The 11,906-nt window shown below is 34.6% G+C and overlaps 1 protein-coding gene across 1 annotated transcript; it reads right to left on the bottom strand.

Moving 5' to 3' along the window:
• Window positions 1–4,021: 4,021 nt before the first annotated feature.
• Window positions 4,022–10,602, bottom strand: LOC124375137 (baculoviral IAP repeat-containing protein 6-like; the record flags this gene model as incomplete). Its single annotated transcript, XM_046833246.1, has 6 exons — window positions 10,577–10,602; window positions 9,376–9,585; window positions 7,218–7,458; window positions 4,659–4,862; window positions 4,365–4,540; window positions 4,022–4,239 (listed from the first exon to the last, which is right to left on the bottom strand). Coding segments are annotated over exons 2-6 (931 nt in total), but the record flags the coding sequence as incomplete, so codon positions are not given.
• Between the last annotated feature and the right edge of the window lie 1,304 nt (window positions 10,603–11,906).

Here is an 11,906-nt window from a genome sequence, read left to right as displayed (position 1 = left end):
AAAAACCCAAAAAAAAAAAAACCTGACCCTTTTCTTTTTGCCCAGTGCCCTGGCGAACCTAGGCCTATGTGCACTGAGATGCTTCGACAAGTATCATGAGTAGGAAAGAAAATGAGGCAGGAAAAAAGTGGAAAATATTGAGTAAATATTGTATTATAATTTGGTGTGTATGACGGTTACAAATGAATGAAGAATACTGTAAACCAATTTGAACAGTGAAAAAGTGTTGTGCGTGTGAAGGGAAAGTGACGGACGCCGACTGACACCGTCTGGGTGTCCAATATGGCATCTGACCTGCCGAGTGCCGGCCGCACCTTCCGGTGCCCGACTACTTTATTGTTGCTGTAATATGCTATATGAAATATGGACATATACACATCATTGATGGTGGCACGTATGAATGTCTCCACATAATAATGCGTAAGTAAAACCTAAAAAAAATATTTTCAGCATGGGCTTGTATTTTAACGTATTTTCTGGCAGCAGTGAATGTGTTAATGTTGCTATTTATGGGTTTGTTTCTATATTACTTGTAACTTTTCATAAAGAGAACCTTATTGTGTTATCACTTTTGTGCTACATATTTTATGAAAACTAGATATAACATTAAGAATAAATTGGCTATCCATAGACTTGGGAAACATTTGATTATACTATAACACTCCCACGAGTACACTCCACCACTTTCAAAATTAAACAAAAAATAAAAGCATTGGTTTTAAATTTATTATAATTTTGCTAGAGTGCATATAATTGCCTCTAAAATGTATATATTGATTGGTGGTAAATTGGGTGATAAATTGATATTTGGTATATTTTGGAAATATTATTGTGGTAAGAATTATTTTTTTGGAAATTTTTAAAAATCTTACCCAAAGTAACAAATTTACTCTATCGTGTACTATTTGTGGTTTTTAGCAATATATTTACATTGTTTCTTCAATAAAAATCAGGGAATACAATTAAGATAATTTTCTGTATATATCCTGTGTCTAAGTCTGTGATGGCGTCGAGATTCCAGACTCTGCACCTAAGAGGAAGGTGAATATTTGGAGCTAAACTCAACAGTTTATATTGAATTAAACCTTTCCCCCATAAGTAAAATTACGTGTACGATATGAAGTTCGTACAACAAAATTCAAATAAAACATTATTAATAAGAATACATACTAAAAAAAACATCATCTTTTTAATAAAACAGTCACCCTGCCACAAGTTACATATACATGTCAAACAATATTTAAAAATTATGATTGTAATAAATAATAAGTATTCAGATTGAAAGAATAGTTAGAACTTGTTGATAAAATAACTATCTAATAGATGAAGTTTGAAGAACTGCTTCTTACGAAATCAGTTGTACAAAAATATGCGAAACCAATAACAAGTATAATAAAAGAGGAACAACTATAATCATTCTTGAAACATTTGTTAAAGAAGCGCTACAAAATAGAAATTAACAGAATAGTAATAGAAAAATTCTGAAATTACTAGGAAACAAAATATATATAGATCACAGAAATAAAAGGTTTCGTAGAACACATCCGAGTTATGTATGTTTACCGCCAATAGCTTACAATCACAAAAATCAGCATGCATTGTTAATAACAAAAATGGCTGGCCATAAAAAAATAAATTATAAAATGAGAAAAAAATAACGATAAAATAATTTTAAAATTTGTTATTTTTGTGCTTATTATTTGTAAATTTTCAAGACAGGCAATTTAAACAAATGAAAGTGTGGTCCCTCGAACAACGTTGTATACTGACAAATTTTATGTAAAATGGACTTTATTTCTCGCAGAAACAACGTTGTAACTTTATCTTTCTGCATCGTGTGGTAAATTTCTTGTTTTGAATACAAACCACCCTGGGCAGCCCGGAACGGCTTGACTTCGGAATTCGGCGGGAAACTGGCAATCCGCGCTCAGAACAACGTTGTACTCTAGCATGATGTTATGCCCTAACCTGGCGTTGTCATTTCACCCGCGGCATTCAATAAATCGTTTGAATAAGGGAATGAAAACGCAAAATGAAGATTAATCAATTGGGAAAGACACCATGGGAAACCCCTACATTTTCAAGAGGAAGAAGCCCGTTCCTGGAAATTTGACACCCTGAAATGGTAAGCAGAACAACGTTGTATCTACACCTAATTACCTTATAGTAAAAACAACCTGGTCATAAATCACGAGATCTTCACAAACACTGTTTTTTTTTTAATTATATAAGAATAACTAAACTAAGATTCCAATGTATTTTATCAACGACAAGCTCTCGTGCCACACAAATTTAGCAGTACACCAAACACGACCATGGCAAGAATGAAGCTTGTATGTTTTTATGGAATGAAACTGTAGGCAAACGGGGATCTGCAGGGAAATAGCATCATGTATGCTTGAAGTATATTGAACTCATCTTTCAAAAGCTCAAACCAGGCCAAACCCGTACACTGAAAGCTTTTGGTCCAGACCGGCTTGCATCGGCCAAAACAATAACTGGAGATTGATCGGTGTAATGCAGCACCTTGGTGGACCAATCACATTTCTTTACTACAGTTTGAACAAATATTCATGACTACAGGTCATAGCTTCCTCCCATTGTGCGATCGAGATTTCGCTTTGATAGATATGAAAAAGGCAAAAAAAGGCAAGCACATTTATGTCCCCTTCCTTCAAATGGGGTCAATGGTTGAAATAATAGCTCATGCAAATTCAAATCACCCTTTTACTGTTTGTCTTATGAACACTGAGGACTTTAAAAACACCAGACATTGTGTTGAATAGCTTGGGCACAAAATAGTTCAATATATTACAAACCATGATTTGGTATCAAAAATGACTACAGACGACCCAACTACTTTGTGCGGCAGGCAGACGCTTCACAATGTTCTTACAGCCATGGTATGGTCATGTATTATCCAAAAATAATCAGAGAGAACAGATGATGATGTAAATACATCAAAGACGAGCACTTCACAGGGAGAAGAGGCCTTCAGAAAGAAAGGAGGTGCGTAGACATCCTCCCGTTGTAAGTTGAACAATTCAAACGGTTTTATGAAGGCACCTTAACCAATCAAAGCTGCTGAGAAAAAAGACTTACTGGGATATGTGCATGTACATACCTCAAGAGTATATGTTCCATTTTACGAGAATATTTCAGTGGAATAACCAATATAGTTTACATGAATAAAAATGTAAAATTTTACATGATTAGAATATTTTAGTAAAAATTGAACAATGACTATTGTAAAAGTACTTTTATATATATATAAATTGTTTCTTACTTAAGTATTTAATAACATAATAATAAATACTGTTTAACGTGAACATCTAGTCGTCATCTTTTCGAAAGCCCATATTTGTTATAAAAATGTGACTTGTCCGAAGAACAACGTCTTGGTAGTAACTGAGTAGTTAGGTACGTTGTTCCATAAAATTTGGATGTAAATCCACTTACAACTCAAGTTACGCAATACATAACACTTAAAGTTACCATATTTGTTTATACTAGTTGTTAGTTTTTTATACAATGAATAGTTTTTACATCAAAATAACTTTCCATCTTCCACAGGAAAATATCCCCAACCAGAAAGTTTTTTTTCAACTTCCTGAAAAATTTCATTTTGTCAGTTACAACCTTTGTTCGAGGGACCCCATCCAAATATAAAAAGGCCAAGCAATTCCTTGGTTTACTTGAAATGGATAAACAGACCTGACCCCCCCCCCCCCCCCCCGGCACAATATGTAAACAGTGATCAATTTAAGGGAGAACAAAGAAACAGTGTTTCTAAAACCACTCTTCAAGGGGCCTCTGACTCTTTTCTTCAGAGTATTCCACAACCCTAGTCTTGCAGTTCTGGTACCTCTAGTTCTAGAAATTGAAGCACTGTACTTATATATATATATTATATATATATATAAGTTAAAAAGTTGTTATAAAACAATATTGTATACTCACTCGCTGCAGAGAACAATGAGTTTAACACACATTTCCTGGCGGTGGAACGGTCACCACGAACAAAGCAACTGTGGACAAGTGGGCCAAGGTGGTCCTGGATGATTGCCACAAGGGCTGTCTGCTGAGGTGGGGAGGGGCCTCAGTCGGCTCAGGCGGGTTGCTACTACCCACAATAGGATATCGAAGGCCATGCTCTGCTGTACACCATTCTCACCAGTCACCAGTTCTACCAATCGCTCCACCAACGGGTCCGATTCCAACATTGCACACCGCTCAGCCCTTCACAAAGTGTAATGTTCATGATAGAATATTCTTTACGGTTTACATGAAAAATTTTATACAAACCGATACATTTTAATTGTAAAATAAAACATATGAACAAAGTGATATGTAGAATGGCTTGCCTTTCATTGGGTATGTCGGTGGGCTTGGCGTTTCGTACAGTGATGGAAATCTCATGTAACCAGTCACAACCAGTTAGATCCATCTTCTTGTTTGCAGCATTGCTGGCCAGCCGGTCCACTGAGCTACCCAGCCCATTGTGTTCCCAGCGCCATCGCCGCTCCCGTTCTTGCCCTATCTGTAACAGTGAAAAACCAATTACAATCTCATACTAGCTTTTTCTCAAAACTATAGAATGTTTGTATTTTTGCTTAAAACTAAACACAACTTAGCTGTTTTGAAAAATTTTTACGTACTGAAGATGAAGAAGCAGCCAGAGCCTTGATGTGTACCAGCAGCGTGCGGCCGCGCACCTTGTACAGTTGGGGGCTGGTGAACGTGACAGTGCCAGACTGGTCAGACAAGTCTAGACATGCGGCCAGGTTCACAGGTCCACTAAGAATTTCGGTATTGTGTGTTCGAGCAAATTGCTTTGTTAGCACAGGGTTTTGCTGTTGGACCTATCAACATCAAACAATATCCCTTAAATGAATAACTGATAGTAAAATTAATTTTCTCTGACTGAAAATCCACGCAGCAGACATGGACATGACTTTCAGATCTTATACCAACACTGTAAAGATATCTAAAGCAGGGTGTCTACTAGTGAAGTGGAACAAAATTTTGTGATTTTTCAAGTCTTAGTGATCTACTTTAACAAATATTTAAAACCAAAAACAAGTGGTCATAGGAAAAAACACACAAGATATAGAGTTGTTGTATTGAGTTGTTACAGAAAGAAAAATGTCCCTACTAATGACAAAATATGTTTACTGACCTTCATGAAACCGATCTTAATTACAACATGGCAGGATTACGCCACACCATGTGTAGTATAACAGGCTTCGCTGAAGTTGCATGCAAAATTTCAAAGTCTATAGCTCATATAATTGACATCAGCTATTCATGAATGATTACACACTGAGTAATCAAGTGTATCCAATATTCAAAAAAACTATAATTAGCATAGAGATAACGATGTAGTAGATAAAGTAGATATGTAAGCATAACTAGTTGTGTGATGAGTAATATCACTAGAGACCAGAAATGTTTTAGGTGACTTTGTTATTCACATGATTTTGTCTCCAAGTAACATATCTGTCCTGACAGTGATCCTGCACATAGTGTGTAACAGTGTGACGGTGCGGTGCGGCACGGCACAATATGGGTGTTTATTCCACGAAAAAAAAAAAAAAAAAAAGACAGTAAATTTCAAATATTGTTAACAGTAAATGCCTGGACAGTTAAGATCAACATGGCTTCTGCATTACAAGTTGCCAACTTGTAGAAAGTTTCACACTATCTTCTTTGTTAAAAATTCTTTTCGCTTTTGATTATTTCTTGTTTTTCTTATTACCTTTGGATAATAGTAGGGAATTTTTCAAAGTACTTTTGTTTTATCGAATTCTATGGGATATTTGGGTCTTGAAACTGCATTTTGCTATAGCCAATGTTTTCTGTATATTATGTTTTAATGTGTAAATTCACTCATATGGATGTTTTGTTACCCAATGTAGACTGACTCATATCTACATGGGATTTTGTATACTTCTGGAGTACACAGTGCAATGTTACCCTTAACTGGTCTCAAACAGTTCTTCAACTTTTAGGCTGGCTTGAATACAGTTTTGATATTATGCCTCCTTTAACAGTTGCTCTATTTTATCAATTGTTTCTTGAATAAAAAAAAGATAAGCTAGTTTTAGGCTTCATTTTGTCTTTGACCTAAATAAGGCAAATCTTGACATTTAACTTTCATAATTTGTCTTTTTAAAATGCCTTATTTATTGACACATTCGCTGCGGGTGATGACACAATGCAATGCTGGCGTGCCATGCAGATGACAACAATAGCAGACATCTGCTTGCTAGACCGCCATTGCCTCAGTGTGAGCCTAGCAATTGCCATGGAACGTTGTGCCATTTGCCATGTGTTGTGTCTGTTTCATACGTTGTTTTATTCACATTTCATTCGTAGTTCACAATTTTCGTTCGCTGTGCTGTATTGTTTATTGTGTGTAGTGTAAGGTGTAAGGTGACTGTGTATGTGTGTTTATTAATGTATTTAGGCAATATGAAGGACATGACAATGAACTAGTGCAAGGCTTAACGAGTGAGTGAACAGGACGATTTCGATTCAAGTTCAGAGAGTTCTGCCGATGTGAGTTCAGTCCATGTTTATGGACTGTTTTCAATTTTTCACACAAAAACATTTTTTTTTCCACTATTTGTGCAACTGACAATGTCTTTCACGAGTGACAGCGCCATTCGGGAGTAATAGACCCAGTGTCCTGCAGTACTGACTAAGCGGGGACCGGCACCAGGTGTGGTTGACAACAATTGTTGTCACAATTATGACATTACCAAATCTGGCAGTGGGGTTACCTGGACAACTTTGTACAACCTTTTTGGCTGCTCTGACTTCATTTTGGGTAAGTTAAAAAAAAAAAAATATTTTCCTGCATTTACCATGACCGGTCAAAATCTTTTTAAGCAGCGAATGTGTTAAGTAGCACTGGACCTATTCTCCCATATTGATTTATGTTAGTTATGACACCAATCCACAGAAGACAAAGAATAAAAACTAAGATTAGTTTTTTTAGTTTGATTTAAAAATTATCCATGTCTAGAATGCAGGTTTATGTGAGAGTCAACAACAACTATAAAAGAACAATTTCATTAAAAGATTCTACAGTTTACAATAAATTTCTGTTCTAAATATCATGACATAAAGTATATTTTTAACATGACGCATTAGATATCGCACCAAATTTTAAATATTCTATTTGTTAAAATATTCCATCATTAATATAATGCCAAAAATGTACCTTTTTTGGCACCACCTTCCGGAGACAATAAATTGAAGTCAATGACGTTGTCAACATCTGAAATGCTGTCTGACAATTTACCAATGCCAGAGGCATTCTGTTTGAGCAGTGTAAATTGTAAATTGGGAGGGTACTGGCACTGGGCATGCAATGAGAACTTCAGATCTACATGACCAACACACACACTGCGCGGCAGAGTCAGCTCAAATACATGCTCGTCCCAACTTGTCCTACAACAGAAACAAAATAAAGCATTATAATTTTGGTTTTATTCATTTTGGTATACTGCAAGCACAAGTGACAAAAATTAATGGCTTTTATATAAATTGTCTGATAGCTATTACTAATATTCTCAAATACCAATGATATCGAAATATTATAATGTCACAAATAAACATATGTATGGGCAGATTGGTCTGGGCTACAAAGCCCTTAAGCCTTTAAGGTAAAGCCAAATTATAAGGAGTCCTCAATCAATGGTAACAACCACAAATTAAAATCATAATTAACGCATAATAATGACCTATATAATACATTATATAATTTTCAGAATTTTGTCTTAACTACTCTTAAGTACTATAGAAATGTATAGAATGATACTTTTAATCGAAAACCCTTAATTTATCTTTACCGTTATGTATAGTAATGTTATTTCTTTTTAATTGTTTTAAATGAAATAAAAATTTAAAAATTACTATTTTCTGAAATAGTAATTTAAGAAAATACTATTAAAAAATTTCCCCTCTTTGGGAATACATTCTCTTCGATACGTGTAGGTTTGTTGTTTTATCCCTATAATACCTTTGTAACCATTGAAACTAAGTAATTTCATATTTTTATAATAATATTAACTATTATAATTAATTGTCTAAATATAAACACACACATTTATAACACGGTTCACTAAATGTAATTATTGCAGATACATGTAGCAATCCCTTGCTAGGCCTACCTACAGCCTATTTCTAACATTACATTGGTCGGTCTCAACGCCACTCTCATCACTATCACTGCTTGAAATGAAATTAATAGGCCTACCAGATGTTGATGATGAGGGTTGTTAAGTTTACTAGAATGTAAATCATCGTCAAAACGAACACTCATTGTTCTTCAAGTAAATCAAACAAAACACAGAAATAAGAAATACAGCTCAAATAACACTATTTATAATGTAAACCCATCTTAGTAACATTCTAGTCTGTTTTTTTATTCCTGAGAAGCAGTCACTGGTGCGTTGTCTGACCTCGGGAGAAGTAGACGGGTAACATTGCATGTAAACAGACAGAATAAACAAACGAAAAGTCAAATACTATTTACAAACCCATTATATTTCGTTACTTTGATTATCTATTTAGACTTTTTTTGCCAAATTTTGATCAAAATGTGTCATAGAAAAAATGAAAATTATTTATTAAAAAACTTGCAATATATCGGAAGTTGGTCTCTAAAGAGTTTAAAACGCTGAATTGGTAGAAAAAATAATATTTATATAAAAGTTCATCGAAGGACAGCCATCTTGCCCTAGTTGCTGGTTTGTGAAAGTTACAAGTCAAGGTAGAACACAGAGATAATGAGTGAAAACCGTGATTCGTACATATTCGTTTAATAACAACTGCCAATATATTCTTTCTTCCAAAAGAGTATTCAAATAAAAAAAAATAAAATAAAAATTGTATAATTTTTTACTTATTATTTTGTTGTTTCATGGTTTTTAACAAAAGGAAAAAAATGAATTTTTAAATTTGAAGACTTTAACAATGATGGAAATTAGCAGAATAATGTTTTAAGAACTTGATAATATTTAAAAAGAGCATTTTATCATTGAACTCAATTATTTGAAATTGATTTAGTATCATCAGACACCACACAGAACGTAACGCCTGTCAGTGGCAACAAACAAATAACAATTAACAATAATAATTTGATTTTCAATAAATGACAAAGCAATGTGGCCCCTATACAACAATTCTACATTGAAATAATAATTGAATTGAATTAGATCTGCATCAAATGACACCACCGACCTAAGGAAATCATGTTGAGAATTTTAACTGAATCTCATCAATTAGCACAGCATACAAATTCTGTAACAAACATATCAACAAAAATCACTTAAAAAGTTAGAAGAAGAAGTAGGAAGTGCTTACAAATCATTTTGTAGCCGCCAAGAACGTGTGTGATGAACATCGTCAGCATGTTGGAGATGTTGTGGGTGTTTCCGCTGCTTTTGTGCCTGCATAAGTTCAGTCCAACAACCAGGAACGGTAGCAGCAAAACATGGTACTAGATTCTCACACCTTGTCAACTCATATAATGCAGCAAGATCCAGAGTAGGTGCATTCACTAGCAGCGGTAACCTGTAATATAATAAAGGACTCCATTAAATCAAGGAAAGCGATCTATTAGTGTGAAAGAAAATGCAGGAAAAGCAGTGTTAAAGTGGAGATAAGATGTAATCTACTAATGGCAAACAAAATGCTACAATATTAGACGAATTAAAGAAAATATTTTTAGGCCAGGGACTTGGTGATGTTATGTTGATTATGATGTAAAACAACTAGAGAACTGAAGCAGATTGATCAAACGGCTATTACTCATAATAATTTTAAGACATATATTATATAACCATATCTAAATGTGAACATGATTTAAACAAGGTAGGAGTAACGGCTTCACTATGAGGCAACCGACTGCCACTCGAAGTTAAATAATAATTAACTGATATCTGACGAACAGCATGAAGTTCAGACTGGAGAAAAGAATCCAAGCGATGTCACTTCACAGGAACTTAGAGCAAAAACACGTCACACCCAAGGTACGAAGGGAAAACAAAATTTTGCAGCATTTTGTAAGGTCTTAGCGTTTTTTTATAACTCAAGAAGAGGGTAGATTTCAATTCTTGTAATGTAGTGTTAAAACTTTTTTGTAATATTTAACGATGGCAAATGTCCTTTCATTTTCCATTGGATAATGAATTTAATTTGATTAAAACATTAAATCGAATTAAAAGCAACTAAATAAAAATATTAAAGTCAATGACATATAAAAACACCTATTAAAATTGAATTGTAATTAAATAAATTAAAGTTTGTGATATTTAAATTAAATGAACAGAAAACAAGAACGGTTTTAAAACCAAGAGAATGGTTCAAAAACTCACGTGTTATATTATTTTAGGCCTCATTTATATCTTGTAATGGCGGAATAAACAGGGAAACTCATAAACTCAACTATCAATACTCATAAACAACCATTTCTTTTCTACTAACCACTGGTTGGGTGAATGTTTTGTAGCATTATCTATCAAGCAAAACTATTTTCTACATGACACAAATATTTTCTACTTACTCTTTGTTTGTAAACTGTTTAGGGGAATAAAAACTTGTTTTCTAGGCTATCTTCATAGTTTTCCCTCCTCTGTTTTGCTTGTGTCTTCATCACGCAGTGTGAAGAAATGTAAAGAGCCTTTCTCTGAAGCGGCGCATACCCTTTCTAAACCTAGGACATTCAGAACTTTCAGTAAATAATCTTTTTTTCAATTTACTTCTATCTACTTATTTTAATATATATAAATATATTAAAAAACTAACATGTTTTAAAATGCATCTCTATCTGTACGTAATTAATACTCTCTAATTATTTTCCAGAACATAGAATTTAATTCAGTAAAAAAGTACCTCACTCCATAGCAAATCTAAATAAAAATTTGTTCGTTAAAGAATTATTTCTCAGACTATTTAAGTCGACTAACATGTTAACATGTATAAAGGTTTTTCACCAAAAGTAAACATTTTTACAATTGAGGTTCATTTCAGCTGAACTAAATAAATGGACACTAGATATTGGGACACATTTTATTAGTTTAAATATGTAAAACACAACACACAAGATATGTAAATTTATTAACTGACCATTTTTGTAACAGTACATACTTGAATTTTTTCTTTGTCAGTTCACAATGAGACCAGCGAATACATTATATACTCGTAAACCTAACCATGTATATGCAATTTACCACTCTGGTACTTTTAAATAAGTAAAATTTGAACTAATTAATAATAATTAATAAGGCTCATAACTATAAAATGTTATTTAAATAGGACAAAGGAACTCACTATTACAGTAAGTGACAGAAACGAATCTGCCACCATCCTTGTGGGCCGCAGTCGTTTTGACCTCCAGTGTGGCAATATCGACAAGCCAAAGCACACCATCCTGTGTTATTATAGCAGCAACTCCCAGTGGATTACCAGTCTCATCCCCCTCTAGAGGTAATAACGTTACTGACACCACCTGACATTCCAGTAGCTTGACACATATGGGAGTCTCAATCAGCCCTACAGCAGGGCCAGTAAGGTTCAGGCGGTACCAACAGCAGCATGCCACAGGTCGTGTAGTCTGCCGTTCCAGCCAGAACTGCCAGCAAATGTCGTCCATCACGAGTCGGGTGTAGTCCTGTCACAGTCATGTCTCGACCACCCGTATCGACAAGCACTGACTGTACTGGGACTGGCTCTTGAGGCAGCAGACCTCCACAGGGCTCCATGCCTCCACCGAGCTCACTGATGGCTGAGTCTCGGTCCAACAACTTAGCCACCAATGGAGGAGAACCATTGGAGGTAGAGGGAAAATTAGCCATGTCCAACCCCTCATTGATAGCCATACTAGTGTCGAATGT

Source organism: Homalodisca vitripennis, unplaced genomic scaffold (genome assembly GCF_021130785.1).
Source record: "Homalodisca vitripennis isolate AUS2020 unplaced genomic scaffold, UT_GWSS_2.1 ScUCBcl_14086;HRSCAF=24662, whole genome shotgun sequence".
Taxonomy (NCBI): Eukaryota; Metazoa; Arthropoda; class Insecta; order Hemiptera; family Cicadellidae; genus Homalodisca; species Homalodisca vitripennis.
This window is presented reverse-complemented; position numbering and strand designations above follow the sequence as displayed.